Genomic DNA, 26,364 nt, shown 5'->3' on the forward strand with positions numbered 1-26,364 from the left:
GGGGAGAGGGGGACACTTCCATAAATCCAGCCTCAGACGTTGAAATTGGGAACAAATGTCCCGTTTCGATTCAGTGAGAAACCGAAATAAGCTACATACAAAGCAAGCTCACGGGAAATGAGCCGTGCTGAAGGCAGCGGCTGCTTCTGCTTGGAGAAACCTCCTGAAACGTTGGTTGGGAGCAATTCCTTTTGTTTCCCCTCTCAATGCACACGAGGACTTCACTGGGACACCATTGCTGTAGAGCAGGAAGGAGGGAGGCAAATGATTTAGGAAACGAATAGCTCATTTTCGATGGAAATACGTAGCGAGCAACAAACGGGTCTGGATTTTATAAAGACATTTATTCACTCTATGAAAATAATGTGCAATAAATAATTTGCCATTTACTATTAAAGGATTTGAATAAATAGTCTACATCTAAAACTTAAAAAGAGGAAGGAAAATTCCTCTCTTAATTATTTTTATGCTTATTTTTGATTTTTATTAAGAAATCTAAAAGTCTCGTTCTGATTCCTGAGAAAGTCGCTGGAAGGATTGACAAAGATTTCCTCTCGAGGGCTGACATCTCGGATGTGCAGGGGGACTAACGGGCACCTTCTTCCAAATAAATAAGGAACGAAACAAATAAAACTAGAATTAAATACCTGCGTTTAGCAAAACTCGGGCTGTTCTTTCATGTGAGCCTTCTAGAATAAATATGGGGGGGGTGTGATTCGGGTCCCACCATGTGAGGAGCTTGAAAGGAAAGGCTTAGGGGGGCAGGATGGGATGATTGAATGAGAGATGGATTGGGGAGGGGATTGGGGCTGCTCCCCTTACAGGAGACTGGGGAGCCGCTTGGGGCTGAAGGGTTTCCAGCCGCCGGGAAGGGGCAGAAACGGCGGCCCGGGCAGGAGCGAGGAATCGCTACTGGAAATTGAAATGTTGTAAATCGATCGTACAAAGTGCGCTGGTAAAAAAGTCCAGGTCTTCCTCGGAGAAGGGCACGGGGCTCTCCAGGGCTTCGTGAAGGCCGGGGGAAAGCCCCTCGGCGAGCTGGAGGCAAGACTCTGCTGAGAGGATGCTCAGCTCTGGCAGCAGAGGCGAGCCCTGGTTCCCGGAGGGACAACGGGCAGCAGGGCCGGAGCCACCGGCCCCTCCTGCCAACAGCGCCGGGCTCCCGGGCTCCGCCACCCCCGGCCTGCTGCTGCCGTGGGGCACCGGGGTCGTGGGGCTGCCCCCCGGTTCCTCCGCGGGGTCGCTGCCCTCGTCCGCTGCGGGGTAGGTGAGCTCCGCGTCGGGGCTTTCCTTGTACTGGGTCTGCCTCTTGTGCTTCATGCGGCGGTTCTGGAACCAGACCTTGACTTGCCGCTCGGTGAGGTCGAGCAGAGCCGCGATCTCCACCCGCCGGGGCCTGCAGAGGTATTTGTTGAAGTGAAATTCCTTCTCCAGCTCCAGCAGCTGCGTGTTGGTGTACGCGGTCCGGAGCCTCCGGGCGCCGCCGGGCTCTGCCGGCCCCTGGGTGTCTTAAACACACAGAAAACCGCAGGCTGCGAGGGGGAGCGGGGCAGGAGGGGGGCAGGGACGGCCCCCCCTAGGGCAGCCAGGGCCGAGCCCCTCTCTAATAGGAGGGGGGGGACGACCGCTAAGGCAGAATGGGGGCAGGTGGGGGGGGAAGAAACGTGGAACTAAACTCTTCCCACTGTCGGAGAGGACTGGAAAGAGCTCTCCGGTCCTCTTGTCCCAAGGAAAAGAAAGGATTTTTCTCCCTGGCCTCTCACTTTAGAGACCTTCCGTCGCTGCTGCCTTCGCGGATAATGGGAATTGCCACTCATTACTTCCCTTTATTCTTCATTTTTATCCTCCCATGCCTTTCGCTAGCAAAAGACGTTCCGGGGCTTTGATTTCGTTATTCCTGTGTTATCGGTCAGCCAGTACCCCCCCTTCTCCTACCCGGCAGGTGCTACCGAGCCCCTGAGGCGGCGGCCCGGGGGAAAGAGGGTCCCTGTCTGGAGCTGCCCCACCAAGGGGCGCCCTGGGAGGAAGCTGTGGCTTTGTCGGTTGCCTGGGGAAAGATTTGGGGTGTATTTAGTTTATTCCGCAATGGGAGCTGCCTCTGCCCACCGTACCGGAGCCTCTCGCTCTTCCCTCCTCCCCATTCTGCTGATGCAGCCTTTCCCGTCCTGTTCCTCCCCCCCCCCCCCCCCCCCCCCCATCCGCTCTTTATTCTGGTTTTTGTTGTTGGTTTGTGTTTGTGGGTGTTTTTCTTTCCCGTAGGCTGTAAAAGAATTCAGGGCTGGGAGGGAAAGCGAAGCAAAGGGGCCGCGGCAGCTCCCCCTCACCCCCTCATTATACGAACCTGCAGGAGATCCTGCGGCAGGGACCGGCACCGAGGATGATGATGATGGGGGGGAAGAAGAGGAAGAAGAGGATGGAGCCTGGGTAGCTTTCTTGGAGGATTTCTTCTCTTTCATCCAGGGGAATTCCGCTGCCAAGGGGCCGGGCGGTGCCGGAGGCTGGGGCTGGAGCTGAAGCAGGCCATGAGATGCTCTTTTCTGGCTCCTCGGTCTTGCTTGGCTGCTGGAACAAGGATTCAGGCTGAGGACGGTTTGCTCAAAAGGAGGAGGAATTAATGTCGAGTCCTTGATTGATGAAGTTTGAAATGTCTCCAGGACAGCGGGAAGAGACGTCAGGCACTCTGCGAGCGAAGGCTGGCTATTTATAAACCCGATCTCCCTCTCAAATTCAAAATTCATGGCTTTCCCAGGGCCCAGGGTTTAAAAAGCGGGAGGGGGGAGAGGGAGGAGGAGGGGAAGAAGGAAAGAGATCGGATGGCCTTAGTTTTGACGGCAGTGATGATGATGGTTCTCGGGCTTTTTATAATTGTTATATTGCTGATAATACAGGCGTATGGGGACCTTGCTCTATTAAACTCGAGACTGGGGCGAAATTGCAGCCAATTCTTGGTCACGTGGCCAGCCCTGGCCAATGGCAGGCGGGGCCTGGTGGCAAACAGAAAGCATTATTTTCTTTAATTGATTAAAAAAGGGGGGAAAAAAGGCGAGAGAAGATCCCCAGAAAAACCTCTACCCACTACTTCAGCCACCACCATCTCTCCTGCCTGTGCTGCCTGCCCTGCCTGTGCTGCTTGTGCCCTGCCTGTGCCGGGCAGCTCCAGCCACCCTCACGGGTCCCCCCACAGTTCACACCCCCGGCAGGTGCCCGGTGCCCACTCAGTGTTCGCCCGTGGGCAGGGATGAGCAGGCTGCCCGTCACAGATATATCTGTATCTCTATATATTCATCTACCTAGCTAGCTGCCTGCCTTTATACTTCTGTATCTCTGTACCGCTATACTGCTATGTATCTGTATCTCTGTATCTCGATATCTCTATCTCTCTGTCTCTCTATCTCTGTATCTCTATATCTCTGTATCTCTGTATATCGCATAGCTTGGAGAGTTGAAGCCTACATTTGTGCGAGTCTGGATGCGAGCACTTCGGAAATCAGCTGACCTTTCAAGTCAAGTCTAGTTAGACCGGCCTGGTTTCCCGAGTTAAATCACTTATTAGGAAATGTCCAAACCTTCTGCTTCTAAAGGCAGACTCAATGGACCCTTTGCATTTGTCTTAAAGGCCAAGCATATTTTGAAGGCATGGATATCTTTGAAATCACATTTCTTCCTTCCCGTTTTTTTCCCTTTCTTTTTTCCTCACTTCCACTTCCAGAGTTTACAAAATAAAGAAATAAAACGAAAAGTCGTTTCCCAGGAAGATTTTTTCCCCCTTTTCAAGTGCCCGGCTCCACACAAACCCAAAAGAAGTGAGAAACGATCAATCTTTTCTTCTCGAAAGACTTTTGACAGCTTGGCCTGACTGACTCAGCAAAGAGATTGGGCTTTTGCTGAGGGCTTATTTAAGCCAAGAAAGATGGCAAAATTCAATTCAAAGGCTTAAATTTAGGAAGTTTAGAAAGTAAAAATTGTGCAGGGAGGGGGGATAAGTAGCTGAGGCTCGGGTTTTCCAGCCCCGTTTCTCCCGCAGCCCCCACTCACGCAGGGAGAAGCCTGGAAACTTTTGTCAGCTTAAGCATCCGTGTGGGTGGTGAAGGCTTCTGAGAGACACACAATAAATCCAAAGCTGGAGCGGGGCTGAAGCGTAGTTTAGCAAAAGGAGGGGGAATGACATAAAAAAGCATTTACAAAACGCCGCTCAATTAAAGGGAGAATTTCCCTACATTTCTGTGAACGCGGTTATTGAAACACTCATCAACGTGCTCAGCCCCGGCACCATTTACTGATGGGAAAAAGAATAGTTGCATCTCCGATCGCTTCTTGCTCGGGTGGGTTAAAGCGGCGGTTTGGGAGGCTCGGCTTTGCTCTGAGGCTGATGGGTCCTTGCTTTCTGGGGACAGCGGGGAGCTGAGATGCGGTTTGGGGTGCTGAAAGGAGCTCTACCCCGCCACTCCCAACTGTTCACGCTGCTTTGGCTGACGGAAAAGAGCAAGGAAAAAGAAAAGAAGGAAAGAAAAAAGGAGCCTCTTGGGTAAAGAAGGATTTTTCCCACGCACCACGCGGATGCACAAAACAGAACTCCCTGCTCGAGGGGAAATAGGAACAAATGCACAGGGTTAGGGAAGGACAGAGGAAGGCGGTAATTGGAACCAAGGCTGGCTGCTGCTTCCCGATTTTAGCTAATTCCTGGGAATCCCAGCAACATGGCGACGGGGATGAGAGACAAGAAAATATATTCAGAGAGAGGGAGGTGGGGGGAAAGCCACGGGCAAACTCGAGCCTAAACCAGGCCCTTATCCTATGAATCGAGTCCAAAAGGAGCCCCCACGGGTTTCTGCTCCGAGTTGCCGGTGTCCCCAAGCGGGAATGGTCCCTATATGAATGGGCACAGGTCTGGAGGGAAAGGAGCCCTGTCCCCGTTACACCATCCTTTATTATAATTATCAACCTGGAACTTCTTTTCTTAAGAGATGGAAAGAAGAGCGGGATCATGTCTCAGTTCCTCACTAGACCTGTCCGCAGGCTGGCCCTGGCTATGTCCACAGTGTGTAGAACACACACAAGCATCCTCCTTGTTCTACAGCCCAGCTCTTTTTATCGGTACTTTTTCCAGCCTTTTTATTTTCCCAGCAGCAACCTACATCCCCCTCTGCTTCCCTCGGGGGGACCTTCCCCTCATCCTAGTCCTCAGCGAGCAGTTCCCCCCTTCTAGAACCATCATAAAACTTTTATTGCTCCTCGCTCTTTTAATATAAGTTTTCTTGGGGCTTTCGGGCATAAAAGGCAAATTATTCACGGTATTATCCCATCTGCTTCTGCTGCTGGTGGAGGGGCTTCTTCTCTTTTGTTCCCACTGATAATGTAACATTTGGTAGCGGGCTTTTTCTCCCGTTTAATAGCAATTGCAAAGGCGTGTGTTAGTACAGGGGGGTGGAGGGACTGTTGGTGTGCATGCGTATGTACATATGTGTGCACACATGTGCGTGCATTTCAATAGCCGGGAATGGGATTTCTAGGCGCTGTTCAAGGGCCCCACATGGGAACTCTGCGCCCTTTATCTTTCTTTTTCTGTCATTAATCCTTTTTCCTTTGTTTTCATTTGCTGCCCAATGGCAGCCCGGCCCCGGCGCCACGTGACCCTCTTTGTGGCCGCTGGAGCGGGCCGGGCCGCGCAAGGGACCGCGCAGGGACAGCGCAAGAGCCACACTTAGCTCGGACCCTCTGGGTCTCACCCTAGGAGAGGATACAGACCCAGAACCGCTGCCCAGACCCCATCCTTGCCTTCTCCTCGCTGTTTTCACATCCATGTGGCTCCTTTTCTCCTTTAAATCTCAGCGAGAGGACGAGATAAAATTGATAACAGAAAGTTTATTCAAGAATTGTTCAACAGACAACCCTTAGCAAGGAAACAAAATAACTACTATAAGAACAAAGAAAGAGCTCGGAAGAGGCGGGGTGAGGTGGGAGGGAGGGATTAGCTATAGTTCTAATTCAGGACTATACAATTACAGGCTGGTTCTGCTCTCATGCCTCCAGTAGAACTAATTACATTATTCATATGTACGAAGGTAACATAAAACTACTGGTCTTCCTAAATTACAATAACTAAAATAAGCTTGTTGTACAATGACAAGGAAACACAATGTCCTTTAGAACAAGTAAATACTAAAAAAGTACAATTTGATTCCTTCTTTTTTTGTTTGTTTTTTGTTTTTTTCCTCATATAAATACATAATATTGGGGATAAATAATACCAAAAAAAAGGAAAATATTTTAAACTGGCTATAACCAATAAATATATATGAATGTTCACCAGAACACACACCTATTGAAGGGCATCTCGACTGAGTTGGACGAAAGCCCTTCAAAGTTGTTTTTATACCCTTTATATGTAAACTCTAAGTGCAACAAAGATGTCCAGACAAGAAAGCATTAGCAAATACTAGAGATCCATTCACTTCTGCTTCGATGGGAGGACATTCCATTTGTTCAAATATACCCTGTTTTCACGTAAGGTCAAGAGAAGAGGAGGAAAGAAGTGTAGGACTTCTGAGTCTTAAGATTGCTTTTCTGTTAAGGAACCCTAAGAAAAATACCCCCAAACAAAAACAAACCCAACGCTGTCGAATGGAGACTTCATGTCATCAGAGGCAAAGGTGGGAAAATATTCAGACCTGTCAACTCTTTCTTCCTCTCTTTGGACTGCTGTTATTGTTGGGGGGTTGAGGCATTTCAAAAACCCTTGTTTCCCGAACCTTTTGCGATACTTAGACCTCTCTTATTCTAATTTGATGATGATTATTATCATTATTGAGAGGGGAGGCAGGGGCTGGAGGGGAAGAGAGTGAATCCCAGGTGTTGGCAGGTTTGTATATTTGCAGTTTATGTGGTGACTGGTGGGAAGTTACTTAGTGCCCTCCCTCATCAGGCTGGGAAGGAAAAGCACGAGGTTCCTCTTGAGGAGTCAAGAAGAGGGTAGTTTTCTTGTGAATCTCTCTTGATTGCATATGTATACACTTGTGCAAGTTGATGTAGATGCAGAGACATCAATCGTAAGGACTTGACTCCTGACTATTCTCCTTTCTGATGGCCAAAAATTATCAATGACGATCTATGCTTGGACTGGAAATGAAGGATGTTTCTGCCTGAAATTGGCTAGATTCCCATAAAACTGCCCCATATCCACTTCAGAAGCATTTGTGCTGAAACACAGGAGGTATATCTCTCCAGAGAGAGAGCTACTGAAATGCTTGGAAATTGTGCCTAATAAACCCAGCAATGATAATAGCAAGCACAACTAGCTATTAGAAATCGCCCTGTCAAAGAAAGAAAGAAAACAGCTCAACACAAATGCTCCTGAATCCAATCCTGCCCTCTTCCCCTCTCCCATGCCCCATGGTGGGCTCCCATCCACTTTGCCTGAGCCTGCCCCTGCTCCCTATCACAGGTGGGTCAACTTGGGAGCCTCTTGGATTCTGCCCTGAGAAGAAGCGTGGTGCGTGGAAAGGTCTGTGTAGGTGGGGTGGGTCTCACATGGTCCATGGTGCTGGCTTGGGGGCATCTGGGGAGGCCCACTGTAGTCCATGTTGGTGGCCTGGTGATGTGGCAGGTGATTGAGGCCATAAAGGGATGGGCCAGAGGTGGGCATAGAATCCACATAGTTACCTCCAACATAGACGGGACTTCCCTGCATATTGGGTGTCCCGTAGGCCACCCCATTCCCTTGTAAGACATGGGGGTCATACTCGGGGGCCGTGTTGGCGTATTTCTGTTGGGATGGGCAGCCTTTGATGGGGTTTTGGTAGTTAGTTGACATGGCATAGGCATTTTGGTGGGGTTTATTGAAGGAAGGTGGCGAAGGGGCATCATAGTTACTGCTCATGGTGTGCAAGGCATTCATAAATCCAGCAGAGGACTGCATGGGCTGGGGCGGGCTGCCGGTGGGGGAAGGCCCTCCAGAAGAAGACCCCATGCCTTTTGACTTCTGATCTTTCTTATACTTCATCCTTCTGTTCTGGAACCAGATCTTGATCTGCCTCTCGCTGAGGTTCAGCAGGTTGGCCATCTCCACGCGGCGGGGCCTGCACAGGTAGCGGTTGAAGTGGAATTCCTTCTCCAGCTCCACCAGCTGAGCACTGGTGTAGGCTGTGCGGGCTCTCTTGGAGGCCGAGGAGCCTGGAGGGCTTTTCTCGCCGCTGCAGGTTTCTGCTGGCCGCAAAATGAAATCAAAGATAATTACTTACATGCAGCAATTGAATGCATCGTTTCTTAATAAATCCTGGAACAGGCACAAGAGTTCAACTCCCCCCCCCCTTCCATCACCCTTTTGCATTAGCCTGCACTCCATAATCATGTCATTTATTAAGAGTTCTGTTCTCCAAAGCTGCCCCTGGTTTATGAAAATTTGATCATGTCATGGAGAAAAGGATTCCAGGGCCATTTATTTAGGAGTCGATTATTTCCAACAGATAATTTGGAGAAAATAATATTTGGCAGGGGGGCAGTGACTGTAAAGCCCATTAACACTAACACGGGGCAGTGTGGGGAGGAATTGTGTTTGCTGAGGTACAAATGCACACGCACACATCTTGTGTATGTCTTGCACTTGTGTAACCCAAATATTTGCATGTGTGCCCTTAAAAATGGCATTTGTATCTACCTTTCTGTGAGACAATCATGTATAAACCACATAAATTATACTCATGTAAAGTACAGTGTGTGCAGCAGAGCTGAGATGAATTTTTTGCTCAAAACAGTGATATTTCTCTACTGATTGTTTTCTCTTTTGTGTTAGAGATGCACATGAATGCATGCAAAATACACGTGTTTGTGCACATGCCCTATACATGCACACATACACTGAGAGCACCATGTTTCCTGCTGTGTCTAGGGGCAGGGAGGTGGGAAGAGAACAAGCACTCAGCTTTAGCATCACTGGGCCAAGCAGTGAGTGGACATTTCCATGTATCTGTCTGTACACAGTCAGACATCGGCTGTGCACAACCATCTGGTTGTATCTCCCTGCAGTGCTCTGGATGTGTTGAAAATGAACCAACTGTGCACAGTCAGTGCTGCAGGACAAGCCAGGCATGTGGCTGGCAGGTTTGAGATCATGCCCAACACCAGGATCCTCACTGGATCCTTGCTGGATCCTCTCCCCTCCCTCCAAACCAGACCACTGCACCCAGTGTTTGCATCCCCTCACTGTTTAGGAAAGCAGAGGCATGTACCTGTGCTAGGGGAGCTGGTTTTCTGTTTGGAGTTTTGCCTGGATTCTTTCATCCAGGGGAAAATCTGCTTGGTGAGACTGGCGTTTGCACTGAGGTTGGCTTTGCTGGGGGCACTTTTACTGCTCCCCGACTGGTTATTGCTGTTGTTACTGGTGCTGTTGGTGGCAGGGTTTGGAGGCGGCGAGATGGGGGGAGGCGGGTGGTGCTCCTGGGGCAAACTTGGCCGCATGCAGCTTCCGTTCAGGTCTTTACTTTTTGCATGCGGGGTTGTGTTGCCAAGAGACTGGAGGGAGCAGGCGGACCTCTGGTAGTCGTTCTCCATGTGAGAGGCCGGCTGGAAGGACTGCTGGGCACCCTCGTAGCTGAATCCATTGGCATTCCCATAGGAGTAACCCCCAAAGAGTGTGGAGCTGTCGTAGTATGTTGTCTTCTGCATCTCTGGGACTCCCCAAAATGATTTTTCCAGCTACCAGGGTCTTGACACCCCTATGGCAGAACATTGGCACCCCAAGGCCACGTGACAGGCCGTTTCCAGCTGTCTATTGGAAGCTGACCTGAAAGGTTAGGAGAAAACACACAATAATAGTACCCAGCCTATGAATCCATCTTGGAGCCTGAAAGGCCCATGACATGAATAGGGTCCCGCCGAACAGGCCGAACAGATGCTTTGAGCAGATTTTGTCCTGTGCACAAGCCTAAGGAGGCTCAACAAATGTTACTGCAAAAGTGCTGAGCTCATTTTGGGGGGTAGTTTTCCTACTTGGTTGCTTGCTTGCTTGCATGTACCCTTTTTTCCCTGGGAGAATAACCCCCAGGATGTGTGACTACACACATGCTCTATGAGTACACGTGGTTTCCGCTGTATACATTTATTTACTTCTCTATTTCTCTATGTACATATATACACACACACCACGCTTACACATACACTCCCATCTAAATGTGTGTGTGCGTATGCATGCAGTATCATGTGCATATACACACATCCATGCCCAGAGAGCACCCACATTAATGTAAATCTGAGAGTACAGAATGGATAATTGCTGGCTCCAAGCATGAAAGGAATGAAGTCTTGCTTTCTTACCCCTGACCTATTCAAATCAGCCATTCACACACAGAAAAACCAGCAAGGCCTTATAGCACCAGAAATTAAAAGTCCGCTAAGTTGATTGCAGGGCCTCTGTTGGGTATATTTGTTTTTAAACTGAAACCAGCAAATAGTCACTATGTTTTCTGCAGGTAACGGGTGTCCTGACACAGTTGGCTTCATTTGCTGTTTACACAAGGACTCACAAATGTCTTTGGAATTCAGTGCAAATATTTCAAGCAGATTTAAGCAGGGGCATGAATTCAAGAATGTGCCTCCTTTGGCCTGTTTGATAGCCTCCCCCTCTCTGGCAGCACAGGTTGTATTTAGAAAACACAGCCCTTCAGCGCCTGCTCTGCTTTGTGCTCATTCGTCCTAACCTGGAGCTGCCGTTGGTAAGAAGCGATTCCAAAACCAGTTAAATTTCTGTTGGGTTTGGGGTTTTTCTTTTTTCTTTTCCCTTGGAAAACAAACCCATCACCAGGCCATTTGCTCCTAACTTTCCTCCCTTTGATTTTGTATTGTTCCTCCCTCCCTCAATCGAAGCTCAAAAGTCTAAAAAACCCCAGTCCAAAGCCTCAAATTACAAAATGAAACCTTCCTTCTTGCTTCCTCTCCCTTTTAATTTTTCTTGATCATTTCCTCTATCTTTTCTCAAAGCATAAACTTTCCTTTGCCATAAAGACAGAGTAGAAATACCCTTGGAAATATGAAAACTACCTTGCCCTGGAAACAAGCCGATGTATGAGGCTCAGTCAGCAGCTCACATATTTTACAAAGGCAGAGGCTTCTCTCCGCAGCTCAGAGCTGCGAGGAACCCCCGTGCATTCTGTTTGGAAATTGATACCCACTGTATATTTAATTCTATCTCTTGTATATTTAATTTTATCGGGGCTCTTTCATCCTCTAAAATAAAATGAAATAAACTCAGTGGAGATAAAGCCTGATGCGATATTTCTAAGTACCGGGGTTTAACAGAAGCCACAGCTCGACAATAAATAACATCTTTTTTTCCCCTTCCCTGACTGCTCTGTTCTTCTGTCATGTCATACGAAACCTCCGTGTACTTCCCTCGCAGCCTCCGAAGACGTGGCCACGGAGGAGCTGCTTTGCTTTTCTACACTGACTCAATCCTTTCTGCATTCCCAGATCCGTGTTGTATCTTCCACGGAGATGCATTATTGTCTAGCGAGAGGACGGGGAGTTACTCGCGTTTGTTTTCCTCGCCATGATAAATATGTCTTATTAAAAAGTACACTGCACTTCCCGAGCCCGAGCTGGGAATGAATTAAGCAACAGCAGCGCCTTTCTTATGAATAGCTTCGCTGAAAATATCTCCGAGGCCAGAGGTGGGAATTTCTCCAAGGCCCTTCCTGTCTGGCATAGGTTTGTTAAAAAACCCCCCACCAAATCCCAACCAAACCGAGCGGAGAGGCTGAGCTAAAGCAGCTAAAAATAACAGCGACGGTCGCCTTTTTGTTGCTTTTTTTTCCTGTGTGTGGGGTGGTTTTTTTTCATGTCCATAAAATAAATTTACAACCCCCTTCGCCCAAAAGCTCGCTCGTGGCTTCCACAGCTTTGCTTTTGTACCTCATCTCTCAGCGCCTCGCAAATGCCGCTCATTTATCTTCGCCGAGGACGGCGCGATCCTAATTATTTACTCCAAGGAATTGCTTTAAAAAAAAGAAGCACATCTCGGGCAGAATAATAAATATTCGATTATCTCCTGGTGCGGTTAAAGCCGGGTGGGATCCGCGCTGCCGCTTTTCCTCACGCTCCAAGTTTCACTTTTGCGAGCGGTAGCGTTTAACACAAACTCTTTGCCGGCAACTTTGGAGTGCGAGGGGTTGGAGGCATTAAAAAAACCCAAAACGAATCAAAAGACGAGAAAAGAAGAGAAAAAGAAGAAAAATCGAAGGGAAGGTGCGAGAGGGCTGCGGGGAGGAGGATGCTCGGGAGGAAAAATCCGGCGGTCGAAGGCAAAAGGAAAGAGGAGTCCGAGGCAGAGGGATTCTGGTGTTAACGCCATCCCCTCCATGTTGGAACCCCCAAATTCACAACCTGCCTGTGCTGAGGAGGAAGAGCAGCGCCTTTCCCCTCCCCCGCCCCCTCCCAAGGTACATTTCCCAGCGCCAGCGAAACCAGGCAGAGCCCCTCTTTTCATTTCAATTATTATTAATAATAAATATTCCAAACATGCCCTTAACAATAGGGCGGCTGCTCAGGAAGAGCTCAAACCCCAGCCCCTGCCTTGGCGGTGGATATGCCTGCAAAATAGAGACACATTCCTAAAATTTCCCTCTTCCCTCCCCCACAACCGAGCTTCACCCCAGCCAGAACTCCCCAGTTGTAAAGCGGGGGGGAAAAGGGCCCTGGATGAGGGCTGCGAAGGAGCCTCTGCGTGGAAGGAAGCTTAAAGCTTGTGAACTCTTCTTGAACCGAGATTGGAGTCATATGGTCATAAATCATTGGGACATATACTCCGCCATTCACAAAGTGATAGCCTATTTGAGTCCGGCTTACCTTAGTCTCTGACGAGCAAAGCACAGGCAGACATAATATATTTTCACATCCAGCATCCACGCAATCAATAAGCAAGGAATGACCCCCTTCCTTTAAAAGCGTTAAAGGAATATACGAGCGAGAGAGGAACAAAATCCAGCATATGCATGTATATATGGATAAAAAAAAAGCCCAAACAGAGGGGGAGGGGGCTCAGCCAGTGGAGCTTTCGGTTACGGCAGCTCAAATTGTCTCTCTGTCTCCGTTTGGGAAGAGAAGGGGGGGGGGGGAATAAAAAAATCAAGATGCTTTCCAGCTTCCAAGATGTGCTGAGGGCTTTGAATGGCCAGACCCTGAGATTCGAGTTGCCCTATAGCTGGTACGCGCTGCTCACTGATAACAATGGCCTCTGCTTTCCACAGCAAAGGGGAAGAAGGGAAAGGAGAAGGGGAAAAAAAAAAGAAAGAAAGAAAAGCTGAACACAACCACCCCCACCCCCCCTCTTTTAACTATGCAATGCTTGGCTGGGATTAAAATAATAACGCAAAGAATCCAGGCTACTGAAGGAGGGGAAAAGGGGGAATAAAGCCGGGGGGGGGGGGGGGGGGGGGGGGGGGGGGCGAGTGGGGGGGAGCTGGTTTTAAAACCCAAGATTTGGTTTGGATTGCCGGGAAGAGCCAAGGAGCCTCCCGAACAGCGTCACTAGTGAAAAACGATGCTAATGGCAGCGACGGTGACCGGCGGCCTGGGCGCGGACGCGGACCTGGCCGCGGCTTCACGTGCTCCCCGGTTAGGCGTCGATTCATGCTAATAACATAGTCATAGCATGTCCCCCCCCGCAAACCCCCCACCCTGATCCCCCGCCCCCGACCCCTCTGTGGCGTTTAGTCCAGAACCCCGCACCCCCGAACCCCCTTTTCTGGGGATCGAGGGGGGGGACACATGGACCGAAGCCGCCGGACGCCGTGGTTGCAAGGGGGGGGGAGAAAAGGGGGAACCGCTCGTGTTGTTGCAACTCCGAGGCCCCGCGTAACTTCGGCGTTAACTTTGCGCGTCCCAGCGTCTTGGGGGCTCCTCCCGGCTTCCTCCGGGGTGGAGGTGTGGGGTTTAAGGGGGGGGAAGGGGGGTGTCGGGGCTCAAACTACCCCCGGGGGAGGCCAGAGCAGCGAGGTGTTGAGCCATAAAGATGATTATTATTGCTATTATTAATAAGGCCGTTGCTGCCAGCGAGGCGCTGCCGCCACAGGAGATTTACGCCTTCCCCGTTCCCACGCGGCTGCGAGAGCAGAAACTCGCGTTCTGGGGAAAGCCCGTGATGAGGAGGAGCTGCGAGGGGGAGGAAGGCGGAGAGGAATGGAGGTGTCTGCACTTTCCTTTCTTTATTTTTGTTCTTTTCTTCTTTAAGTGCTACTTTTGTTCCCCATCGCAGTTCTCTCCCCTCCTTTAATTCTGGCGCTCGCTCCTTTGGCTTAAGTGCTGACGGGGGGAAATTTACAATTCGCAAAGCAGGAAAAAGTGGGATCACAAAAGGCTCCTCGGACCTCGCCGCGAAGGGACAGCCCGTCAGGGGCGGGGGGGGGACGACACACACACTACACATCTCCTTGGTTTGGTGGTTTTTGTGTCTGTGTGTGCACCTTTAGGCTGAGAACTCCAGGAAGAAAAAGAAGCGCGTTCCAGGAAACACTTGACTTTTAAGAGGACTTACTCGAGGGTTTCTAGGTGATGGATAAAGTCCTGCTCCACGGACCGCGGTGTTTCCAGCTATTGTTCTGCTGGGAGGGAGCTTTCCACCGGCGGACACCATTATTTTTCCCCCTATTTAAACTTTTCATGAACTACTCCAACATAAATCTTCTCCTTCAAGCCAATTTTTACTCTGGAGCCCCGGCGTTGAAATTCCAGGGAAGGAAGGATGAAAACCAGTAGTGGACTATTATTTTAAAGACTTCTCAGTAGGTAAAATACTCTCTAGGTTTCTGAATCTGGATCTCCACTGACTATTTGGGAGTGCCCAAGCAACCAGAAGTCCCTCGGATACTGGAGATAACTCCTCTGAAGTGCAAAAATCGTGCATTAACTTTAACTGGCAGCCAAAAAAAAACCTTTTGGAAGGTCGTTGCACGTTTAGATTCTGAGCTCCTGAAAGCAGAGTTTTTAGGCTCCCTTTGGCAGCTTTGCTTTGGTTGCAGCTTATTTTTCTTAAGATGTAACTCCCTCGCCCTCATCCCGAAATCAGCAGCAAATGTTGCAATCTGCCTGGATTTCCCTTCAAAGGGAGTACAGGAAATATCTTCAATTTAAAACACTCCCTCAAAGTTACGCTCATAAATCACAAGTTTAAGGACAAGCCAGTAGCAAAATGAAAATAGTCCGGTGAAATCCAGGGCAGCCCTGTTTATCCTGGGGGTGGGGGAGAGGGACGGGACGGGATGGGACAGGAGGGGGATTCACTTTGGGTGCCCTCAGAGAAGGAATGAAAAGAGACAGAGACACGCACAGGTAGGATATTGAGCCAAACTCACCGATTGTGGAACGTCTGGTCCAGCAAAGCCGAGGCAGTGTCGGGCTTTGGGAAAGGAGGAGAGCTGGGGAAGGGGAAGGAGAAAAAACAAAGTATGAAACTTCGGTGAGAAACGAGGGAATTCATCATCCAGAGGAACCTTTGCGTGGAAAAGGGGAGAAGATGGGCTCTGGTGAACAAAAGCCCCAGCAGTTCCTCTGACATTATCTCCCACCCCAGTCACCGGCATTTCCAGGACCCGATAGCCTCATCCCGGCACCAGGGTTATTTCGGTAAACCCCTGCGCTCCCTCCGCTCCTTCCTCCCCCCGTACAACCCCCCGAAGGAAACGCTTCTCCCGCTCTGGGGTTCGCGTGTGATGGAAGCTTTTGGTGTGGACCAGGGGATGTTGTCTACGTCTGGTGGTGAACTCCAGATGCCATTTCAAATATATATACATTGGGAAGGGTTTGGGTTAAATTCTGGAGGTATTTTCAGCTTTTAAGAGATTAAATATCTGCAGTTAAGTAGCTCTGGGTTCAACATCAATGTAACAGTAGAGAAAATAGGAGAGGCAGCAAAGCCTGAAAGATCCAGAATGTGGGTTTTGGTGTTTCTCCAGTGTGGTGGAGGGATCGCCACGAAGGGAGGGGAAAGGATGGAGATGCGCTGCAGTGCACGAGGCCATGGGGCAGTGATTCGGTATCAGAATTAACGGTTTGGAGACGTAAACGTCTTGAAAGCCAGGCCGAGATTTATCGCCACAACTTTGGCACGAAGGATTCGGGAAGCGAGAAAGAAAAGGAGAAAGACAAAACAATCTAATTTAACAATATTTTCGTTTGGGGAAACATTCCAACGCTTTAATAATCCCGTTTCCGTTCTGTATGTTGATGTTATTAATCTCGAATAAAAATGTTCCCCTTACACCCCTATTCTGCTCTTGACAACATCCCCTAGTCCATAAATCCCCCGCTGATGCTTCGTGACCTTCTCTGCTCGGCGGCCTAAAGCTGGAGGTTTTATTACTGTTATTATTACATGGGCGCACAGTTTAATACACAGCTCTGGCAATATTCCACTTACATCCCAGCCCTCCCCGGGCTTTTCAGTTCCCTCTGTAGAGCACACACAGAGGCTTGGAAAGAGGGAAAAAGGTAAAAGAATGAAAGAAAAAGCTTTTTCTGCGCTGTGAACTCAGCCTGTTTTCAGCAAGTTCCGGGCTGGGAGGAAGAGGAGAAGCGGGCAGGGAAGAGGTGGGAAAAAGAGGGAAAACCGCGTTTATTTGGAAGTGGATGCAGGAAGGAGGAGGCAAAACGAGAAACAAATAAGCATCCCCGAAGAAGCTGGAATAAACAACGGCTCCAGCGCGTAGGGCGAAGGAGGGGGTGGTGGTGGTGATTCCTTTGTTTTTCATATATTCCCTGGCAGCGCAGGCACAGAGGAGGGATGGAGCGAGGGTGTTCCCCCCATCACCTTCCCCTCCCCCGTGTTCTTTGTTTTGATTTGGGGGCTTTTCTCTGTTCATTTTCTCTTGGAGGCGGCGCAAGTCCCGCCCGGCCCCTGCTCCGCACCCGCGGATGCTCCGCGGGGCCGCTCCTCCTCCCTCGGCTCTTTATTTAGTCTGAAGGGAAGGAGTTTGGGTTTTCCCATTCCCCAGACACTGAGCCCGAGGGCGGGCAGAGCTCCGAGCAGGAGGCGAAAGCTATGGAGGGTGCAGGACCTCCTGAAACCTCGAACAGAAGCCAGCCCGGATAAGAAATCAAACTGAAACTGAGCGAGAGCTGGCTTTGCCTTGACAGATTAGACCTTTTTCTCCCCCTGACCTTTGCTTAGACGAGCAATAACTCACCAGGTTAATGATCAACCAGCGGAAGTGCTTTGGAATTGTCTCCAAAAAAGCAAAAACAAAACCCAAAATCAAATCAAGCCAGGGGCCCTTGAGGCTCCCACCCCGCCCCGCAGCTCCCCGCTCCAATGGGTCCACCTCTCTTTGCTCCCACTGATTGCGGTGGGGTTGAGGAGTGGGAGGGTTCGTGGGGACACCGGTTTGGGGGATCAGCGTGTTGCAAACAGCTGTTTGGGGAGCAGCACACAGGGGAAGGGCTGGAACTGGGAATCACCCTCCCCACTTTTCTTCTCTCTCTTCTCCCTCCTTCCTCCCAAGTGCCAAAATAATGGCTTGAATTATGCGCCCACGTGACTGGGACACGTCAACCTTTTGCCTATTTTCCCCAGAATTGGGAAATTCCCGGCTTCCCCCTCCGCTAATTCCACCATCAGCAAATTCCCTGGAGCTCCCGGGCAGGAGGTGCCCCCGCTCCCGGGGGCTGCCCGGCCCTTGGGGAGCTCTGAGTGCCTTTTCCTTTGGTTTTTCCTACCAGTTTTCCTTTTATCTTTTAACCTGGAAGCCAACAATCACTATAGGTGAGGAAAGAGACCGGCAGCACCCACCGCACCCGCAGCCTCAGCATCCAGCCCCACGGCAAAGACGATGGAAACGGAGGAGGAAAGCAACGGGTCTGCGGGAGCAGGAAAAACGGAGAAGGGCTTCTCAGCCTCCCAGAGGCCCCGAGGATGGGCTTCTCCCTCCACGGCGACTCGCCTGGCCCCTAAGATGAGGTTTCTCGGGGGCTTCCCATTTTAAACCCCACTCCGTTTCCCCTCCCCCCCTCAAAATCACCAATATATAAGAAAGAGAAGGAGAAAATGAGGATTTGGAGCTTTTCTCCCATTGCCCTTCCTTAGCCTCCCGCAGGACCACGCACCACGCTCCCGTCGTGGCCTTTTCTATGAGAAAAAGAAGGAATTCTGTTGGGTTTTTTTTTAGGGATACTCGCCTCAGTCCTGGCGCCGGCTGGCGCTGGAGAAGAAGCTGGGCATGAGGAAGAAGAGACCTGGGAGCAGGAATGAGCTCCATTGTGCCTGCTTCCTTCTGAGAATGCATAAAGACTAACAAATTCTGAAGAGGAATTCTCCGGAGAGAGAGAAAGAAGTGGGGCAAGGAATTCTATTTCTCTACTTTGGGATGTTCATGCGGAATATTTGTGGTCTGCAGGGAAACGTGTGGATCCCACAGAGTCCTGCAGCCTCCCTGCACGGCGCATCTCCGCACCCCCCAAACACCGGTGCACCCCGAGGCGCTGCCCCTTGCTACAACCCCTCGGGAGCTGCGGGATGCTCCCAACGCCACCTTCTCACCCCATCAAAGGGCTCCCACCCACCCCGAGTTAATTTTTAATGGGGCGGTAAAGTTTTGGGAAGGACAATGTTTAACGAAGCAGAGGGCACGGAGGTGAAAGCGGGGGTTTGAAATCCTATTTGAGTCCGAGTTTTTACCACGGCTGGAACACAAGTATTTGGGGCAGAAATATCCCCTCTCTGCGCCCACCAAAGCGCTGGGAAAAGGGAATAACCTGCCTAGGGGAGCATTCTGATTAATATCACAGAGAAACCAAACTATTCCTTGCTCTTTTCCCCCACATCTCGGTGATCCCGGATTCACCCACAAAGCAAATCTGAGCCCGCCCCCCGCCCCGAAAAAGCAAGGAGCTGGGATAAGTCGCTTTTTAGGATGGATGAGAGAAAACTAGGAAGAAAAATACCCCCCCCCCATCCCACTAAAATCCGCTGTCCCAAAAGAGCAGAAGTGGGAACAGCACAACCCTATAGATCTATACGGTTACATTTCAGAAAGTGTCCATTAATATCAATTTACTTCAATGAAAACTTTGCTTCTTCATGAAGTTGATGATTTATGATAAAATCAATTAAATTACGGCCACTCAGGGCTTGCGGTTTCTTCTCAGATTTCATTCTCCAACAGATCAAGCGGTTGGTAAAAACACCCAACTTTAGCTGGAGGCGAGTAAAGAGAAATCTGGAGCTGAGGAAATTTAATGCAAAGCAATTTTCAGGGGGAAAAAATAAGACAAAAAACAACAAAAAAGGAAAAGAATAAAATAAAGAAGCTGCCTGTGTAGCTGAGCTCCTGCTCTGCCAATATCGCAGCTCGCCTCGGGAAATATCAGTCACTGAGTCAAAACTTTCCCAGTTTCCCAATCTAAGAGGGTATTTTTAGACCTGGCAACTTGTCCCGAGGATGAAGTTATGATGTCTCTCTAAAGGGAGAGGAACCAAAGGAGAACAGAGCACGATTATGTATGTATTTAAAAGGGGGAAAAAAAAACAACTTCCCAGATTTAATCTCATTTCTCGTGGTTTCGGGGTTTTTTTCTGCTCCATACAAACGGTTCTCCTGTCTAGCTCTTAAAATGCCCATCGGGCGTTCACGGGGCAGGATGGAGGGGGAGCAGCCAGAACCAAACAACACAAACCCATAGTAAATAACGCATCCGATATTCCCACGCGTAATCTCACCCACACCCCCGCCCATCCTCTTCGGTCCCAGACACCGCATTTGAGCGGAATGACCCATTTTTGAGGCCATTCGCCCCCTACTCCCAACCCAAACAAACATCGAACCTCTTTAAACCCCTGATATTTTCATGCTCGAACACACCAGAAGCCGCCGCTTTAATATTGAAGCCCCCTTCTTACCCATTGCGGTCAAACGCACGGCTCGGCTAAAAGGAACAGCAGCTCAATGAACCAGATGTTTGTTGGTCACATCTGGCCACTCCACCCAGACCTGGGGAGGGAAAACCCGCTATGGACATACACAGAGCTTGGGAAAGCTTCTTTTTGGGGTGGGGGGGAGGGCTTTCTCTTTTAGAAGCCCTTGTAATGAGGGTCTTCAAGTAAACAAAAAACTTGGTAGGGCCATAAATCACCATCACAAACATTCTTCAGTTTAACACCCGCTTTTCCAATGGGCTTTTGTAGTTTCTTTTTCAAACAAGAGAGAGGTGCTAAACCTTTACCAAATGTACCCCAGACAAACTTCGCAAGGAATCACACCCTCGGATAGAAGCTTTTTGCGGCCGGTCCCCGTTATGGACCCTGCGAGGTCTTTTTTTGCTCATCCCCAGCTCTCCCGCTCCCGAAGCATCAGTCTTCATTTGTGAGCGGCAGAAAGGCAGCTACAGCTCGCGGAGAGCGGGGGAGAAGCCTGTCAAAGCTCTCGGAGCAATTCATTACATCTCAGAGCGCCGGAGAAGGGAGGAAAGGCAGAGCTGCATCATTCCTTTATTTATTTGTTTGGAACTCCTTACCTGTGAGACTGTCCGATCCAGGACTTCAAGAAGAAGGAGCGAAGCCGGATCGGATGGGGCGAGTTCGCAACTGGAGCAGGCAAATTAAGGAGAAGCAACTACTTTATTGCACCCCGGAGGAAGGATCTTGCTGACGGCTTTCCCGGATGATTTGGAATTTTGTTTCCCTAAAAATGCTTTGATTTTTGAATTATTTCTCCTTATTTTTTTACTCCCTCGATTCAAACGGAACTGACTTGACCTGGAGAAAAACAGAAACTCTTCCGAAACAGCTTTAAGGATTGCAAAGATGCGGCCCCCTTTGCAGAGAGATACCGAGAGGAGCGGGGTGGGATGGGGGTGTCGGGAGGGGGGCGCGAGCACGTTCCCTTTAGGAAAAGCGCCCCAAAAAACCCTCCCCCTCTCCTGACTCCTTCGTATCACTCTGGAAAGCTGTTTCTCTTTATAAAGACTTAAAATGTTGCAAGACGGTTGTAATACTGAGTGACAAGGGGTGCTGGAGAGAAGGGAACCAAATGGATTCTGGTTTTTAGAGCCAGTAGGAATTGGCCAGCCTTCAATGTCAGGATTCAAAATTGATTCCATATGTCTCGGCCGGGGAAAGGGGAAAAAACGAAGGATAGAAAGAAGGAAAGAGAGGGAAAGAAAGGGGGGGGGGGGAATAGAAGCTGTGCAAAGCCTATCGGGTTTAATAATTCTTCTTACTCCCACCCTTCCCAGCAATACCCTGCCATTAAATATTGTCCTTTTCCAGGGAATAGTTTGCACTCCCGCTTTTGAAGCGCAGGGAGTGTTGAGGTACCAGTAGCAGCAAACCAGATCTTGAGAGTTATTTTTAGACTTGGCTTTTCTGTAGCTGACCTCAGCGCGAGGAGAGGAAATCTGGATCTGCGTGCTGCCGAAAGTGCGCAGCGCTCCACGGCTCCCCAAAACGGGGGGGACGGGAAGATGCAAACTCTCCCCTCCTAAAAACCACCACTACCATCATCATCATCACCCCACGGCACTCAGCACCGGGGCAGGTGATGGGGTCGTAGAGTCCGGGTCAGGGTGCTGGGAAAGGGGTTCAGGGAGGGGGAACCTGTTCCTCTCCCAGTCCCCCCTCAGCACAGAGGCTGTGGTTTGCGGCTCCCCATCGACTTCACCGGGACATGCTCGGAAAGAATTTGACCCGAAGTTTTCCAGGCTTTCCTCCTGACCTCTCAATACCGCTGCCAATAAAGCATCGATATATTTCGCACGGAGTCGGACATCAAAAGGAGACGAAATAGCAACGAGTGGGGATTTCTCCTTAACCCCTCCCCTTGTATCTACGCTAAAATAAGGAGTCAAATCTCCACCATCGCCTCTGATTTATAGCCTCCCTTTTCAGCTGGGATGGTTACGGGCAGGGAAGTGTTGAAATGCGGTTGTCGCCTTTTATTTCTTTCGCCTCCTCCCTCTTCCCCACTAAAAATAAAAAAGAGATAAAACTTCAAAGAAAACAGTCCCTGTTTCCAGACTTTTGCTTATTTAACTGAAAAGCAACAGAGCTCTTCCTTTTGTCCTGGCTGCTCATGACTTGTGGTCGTTTTCTTATGAAATAGGAAAACGAAGCACAATAGGTTCCAGGTCCCCGGGTCTCGGCGACGGTTTCGGGGTGATACCGGGGGACAGGGGCGGGCTGAAGCCCCTTCCCAGGGGGAAACACATCCACAAAAAGAAAAGGATGGGGGGGAGCTGGTGCCAGGCCCTGCCCCTGCGCCCGCTCCGCGCCTCAGCCCCAGGTTTCCGCGTTTATCCCCTTTGTTGCTCCCCTTCCCGGCCTTGCAGCTCTCGCCCTCCACAATGCTTTGATCTGAAATAACTCTCTCCTCCCGCCTGCAATAAATTATGAATTAAGGTGCTGTTGACTCATATTTACAACGTTAATAGCTTCCTCTTTGGGCAAAGATAGGGATGTCTGGCCGAGAGGGGAAGGGAGGGATGAGATGTTATAAACACGGATTCGCAGAGCCTATAGACCAGAGACTTCTGACGAGATGCCAGACAAGGAGAAAGGCTTATTGCACACAAACGAATGAAATGGAACCTGCTTGAGTGACTTGAAATAGCTTATTGCCTCCTCCCGACTCTTGAACGTTGTTTCTGCCTTTTGTAACCCTAAGGTACAATAGCTGGTTTCTCGAAAAGAGCCTCCCAAACCTCGGTTTCAAAGAGTTAATAAAGAAACACAACTTAAACATGGTAAGGAGCTATTCGCTCGTTATTTGTAGCGAGGCTGGGAGAGCAGCTGCAGCGGGACTGCGCAGAAGATGTGGGGAGGATGCGCAGATGTGCAGAGGATGCTCGGGACAAGGGCTTCTGCTCTGGAATCCCCTTCGCAGCTCTGGCTAAAATCAAACCACTTCCATCGAGTGATCGCTAACCCCAGTGGGGAGAAACTTGTGTTTTGGGTAGGTTGGAGCTGGTGTCCCCCCAGACCCAATCCTGCACAAGGGGAAGTTTTGTATCATCTAAGGAAACCCTGACCCAGGTTTCCCCCCCACCTCCCAGCCGCCGGCCGGGGACAGAGCAGGATGGGGAATATTCTGCCTTCTCCTAGCCAGGGCTGAGGTACCCGCCTGGGCCTGGGGTCCCCTCCAAGGTTGGAGGATCTTGTCCCAAGTTTTGGGGTCCTATCTCTGTCATGGGGTGGCCTCCTGGGTCTTGGTCTCCTAGGGGAGCTCTGGAGCTATTATCCAGTAGCTGACCTTCTGTTCTGGCTCTGAGCCTCATAACTGCAGTCTGAGAGCCTTCTCAGGGGTCCTGTTTCTGGTGCGGAGCCCCAACCAGGGGCCGAGCCCCCCTCCCTGGTCGGGCCGGCAGATCTCGGGGTCGGAGCAGCGTCCCCAGCACGGAGGTTCGGCCAGAGCGACCCGGCGGCCCTCGGCCACCCCATCTCCTCCTGACATCTGCTTATTAAAGCGCGACACTCGCACAAAGGCGTCTGCACCGGGGATAAATAGAGCCCCGAGTATTGATTTAAAGGGGACTGCCGCCCGGGGCGGGGGCTGTGGGGCGGCTCCTCCGCACCGAGCCCGCAGCCGCCCCCCGCCAAGGGCCGATTTCTCACGCTCAACATCCCAAACCGACAGAAAACAAAAAAATTAGGAATGCCACCAAGTAAAACAAAACAGCACCGAACAAAATAAAGGGGGTGAAGAAAAAGAGGGAAGAAGGGGGGTCTGCCTCCATTTGAAGCAGACAACCTAAATTAATACGGGGCATGACAGAGAATGATGCTGTATTTCTGGCTCCGTCACCGTCCCTGGATCTCCCTTAATATTTAATGAAAGTCGCTGAGTTCCTCTAATTTTGCTACATAAAGGTTTACACTGGCAGACAGAGTAAAATATCCCTGCTCGGGCGGTGTGAGAATTGGCTGCGAGCAGAGGGGACGAAAGGGAAAGGAAGGGGGGAAAAGCAGGGAATTCTCATTCGAGAATCCGGTGCGAACATTTAATCTTTGCTCCTGTTGTCAGTTTTATTGACTCCTCGCATGCTGGAGCTTGTAAAATATTTAAAAACGCGATCTCCCACTTCCTCCTTCCCTTTCAACACTCCCCATTAGGACCAATTTGGTCCAGTTTGGAGACGGGAGGGGAGGGCAGTGCTGACTCCCGACCTCCCCTTTGCCGTGGAGGATGCGCTCCCTGCGCTGACAGGAGAGCAGGTACCGGTGCCTCCTGTTCGTGACACACATCTCGTCCCCAGAACGCTTCAGCTTCGCTACCTTAGTGGCTTGAAAGAGATTCCCCTAGTAGAGCTCTGCTGGGTTTTGCACAGGAATCGCTATGAAGGTAACAGCTGCCGGCCAGGTTACGCTACTGTGCAAGCTTATTTCAGTGCTCTTTCTCCTCGGATCTCTGTTTTTCTCAAGAGAAATAAGAGGCCCGGGCTCCTAGAGCATTCCTGAGAGCACCTTCTCCAGCTCTCATCTTAAGAGCTCTATTCTCTGCCTCTCCATCCATCACCATCCTAGCCCGAACGAGCCACGCGAAGTCACCCTCCTACACCAAAAGCACAACGAGATACCCGCGAGGAGCTTATCCCCCTTTCTGCTGCTGTCTGTGGACAACTCCTCCGGGCTGGGTCCCTCGGCAGCGCCTCACTTCCCACAGCCCCCCTTTGTTCTGCCTTTGGTGGGCAAAGTCCCCTTTCCGCCTGGGACCTGATCCGCGCCTCTCCGAGGCAGCGACCTCCCAGCGGTAAGCTCTGGTTTGGTCTTGGTTTAAAATGATTCTTAATTCTTTTGTTGCTTTTCAATCCGGTTTCGGTGCCTGGTTTAAAACGAAGCAGCTCCAGCAATTGCCTAAAGCAACCTGTGCCTGTTCTCCAGCGAGGAGTCCTGCCGGGGAATGGGGAGAGGGAAGTTGAGAGAAAATGAGTTATCGTTCAGAAAGAGATGTTGCAGCGCAGGACTCCGAGCTGTGATTTTGATATTAAGGTCGTGCTTTTTTACTAGGTTTATATGGCAATGAGGCGTTCCCGGTTTCCCAAATTTATACAAATCTCTCCTTAATTGGTAATCACAGATGCTGTAATTTAAGACCCCCAGCTCCAGAGCTTTCATATTAGCTGCTGATCTATTACTGTAAATCGCCTGAAATCATCAACTCCAGGGAGTGAGGCAGAGAGAGATCCTCGCTCTAAAATATCATCGCTTGCACATCATTTTCACTCCAGAAATGATTTATCTTGGCCACCACTCTAAACAACACAACTCTCTCACAAACACACACACAATGGCAGCCGCGCTGCTGCTGACATGTTTATTGTAATAAATCAAGAAAGGGGGATGAGGGGAAAAAAAAAGGGAGGTTGCGAGGAGAGAGAGGGAGAGAGGGGAATATTCCTAAAAATATCAATGAAATGCCTCGATGGGTATAAACATCCATAGCGCCATGTGAAGAGAAATGGGAGGAAATGAAGACGGCGATTTGTCACATTTTACGACAATAACATTAATAACAAACAATAAATTTACATGGACATATAGACACGCTCGGAATTGGGAAGCCCCTGCTACTTACAATAATCCAGCCCTCGGCGTGGCTTCGTGGGTCCTGAGAATTGTTTTATTGCAGCCTCCTCTCCCTCTCTCCTCCTCTCCCCCTCTTTCTCTCTCTCCCTCTCGCTCTTTCTCTCCCTCTTTTTTTACCCCCCCCCCCCCCTCAGCTCTAGGCTTGTTTTTTAAAGGACAGTTGAATTTCACGTCAGACACAAGGAGTCCATGGCTGCGATTTTCCTGACGAATACATATCTATTCTGCAAGCTCGGCATTAATTATTTAATGAATCACGTGATGGGAAGGGGGAAGGGGGTCTCGCAGTTTCATACTCAAAGGACCACTGTGACCTTCCACCGGAACAGTAGTTTTTGAAAGAAGTTTCCAACTGAACGAAGCTTTTCGAGGTGGACAGAGCCCCCCCCCCCCTTTCCCCTTTCCTCCTCTTCCTCACGGCTGCTCCCCAAAGCCTGGCACGGCAGTGAGAGGCTGTGCAGGGGCACCCACCTTAACCCCCTGCCCTGCCCAAGGGCACGCGTTTAGTTATATCCCCCCATCTTAAAAGCCCTTAAACCCTTCCTTAAACATTGCTTGCAGCTTGGCTTTGCTGGACCTTGTTTCAGCTAAACCACATCGTGCTTTTTTCCCTTTCTATTTTCATTTCCCCTCTCCACGCTGCGATTTTCATGGCAGGCTTTTACTGAATAGCACAACTGTTTTAGAGTCCAAACCAGCTGAGAATATTTATACTCCTGGTTTGCAAGAACTCAGCCCTCCCTTCCAGGCCTTTTCTCCCCGCTGCTGTTATTGTTTGGCCAGCCTTTATTGCATTAAAAAAATAAAAT

The 26,364-nt window shown here is 50.0% G+C and overlaps 2 protein-coding genes across 5 annotated transcripts; both read right to left on the reverse strand.

Moving 5' to 3' along the window:
- Positions 1-457: 457 nt before the first annotated feature.
- HOXB2 (homeobox B2) lies at positions 458-2,926 on the reverse strand. Its single transcript, XM_005141865.2, has 2 exons — positions 2,342-2,926; positions 458-1,508 (listed from the first exon to the last, which is right to left on the reverse strand). The coding sequence occupies exons 1-2, from the start codon at positions 2,736-2,738 to the stop codon at positions 910-912; spliced, it is 996 nt and encodes a 331-aa protein (XP_005141922.1). The 5' UTR covers positions 2,739-2,926; the 3' UTR covers positions 458-909.
- A 2,916-nt stretch (positions 2,927-5,842) lies between these two features.
- On the reverse strand, positions 5,843-25,603 carry HOXB3 (homeobox B3). 4 transcript variants are annotated; one of them, XM_034070158.1, is made up of 4 exons: positions 20,491-20,602; positions 15,339-15,401; positions 9,225-9,778; positions 5,843-8,199 (listed from the first exon to the last, which is right to left on the reverse strand). In XM_034070158.1, exons 3-4 carry the CDS (start codon positions 9,658-9,660, stop codon positions 7,436-7,438), a joined length of 1,200 nt encoding a protein of 399 aa, XP_033926049.1. In that variant the 5' UTR covers positions 9,661-9,778; positions 15,339-15,401; positions 20,491-20,602; the 3' UTR covers positions 5,843-7,435. The 4 variants fall into 4 exon arrangements, with proteins under 4 accessions (XP_033926049.1, XP_030898455.1, XP_030898456.1 ...); XM_031042595.2 differs by having other exon boundaries at positions 5,843-8,202; XM_031042596.2 differs by lacking the exons at positions 15,339-15,401; positions 20,491-20,602 and adding an exon at positions 25,545-25,603 and having other exon boundaries at positions 5,843-8,202.
- Positions 25,604-26,364: the final 761 nt, after the last annotated feature.

This window comes from Melopsittacus undulatus, chromosome 17 (genome assembly GCF_012275295.1).
Source record: "Melopsittacus undulatus isolate bMelUnd1 chromosome 17, bMelUnd1.mat.Z, whole genome shotgun sequence".
Taxonomy (NCBI): Eukaryota; Metazoa; Chordata; class Aves; order Psittaciformes; family Psittaculidae; genus Melopsittacus; species Melopsittacus undulatus.

What these genes read in the sequence shown, in the direction of transcription:
- HOXB2 (XM_005141865.2), bottom strand. Translation starts at nt 2,738, where the DNA reads ATGAATTTTGAATTTGAGAGGGAGATCGGGTTTATAAATAGCCAGCCT. An exon ending in TGCCGCAGGATCTCCTGCAG is followed by an intron (nt 1,509 to 2,341) that starts GTTCGTATAATG and finishes TGTGTGTTTAAG; the next exon opens with ACACCCAGGGGCCGGCAGAG.
- HOXB3 (XM_031042596.2), bottom strand. Translation starts at nt 9,660, where the DNA reads ATGCAGAAGACAACATACTACGACAGCTCCACACTCTTTGGGGGTTAC. An exon ending in AACCAGCTCCCCTAGCACAG is followed by an intron (nt 8,203 to 9,224) that starts GTACATGCCTCT and finishes TTTTGCGGCCAG; the next exon opens with CAGAAACCTGCAGCGGCGAG.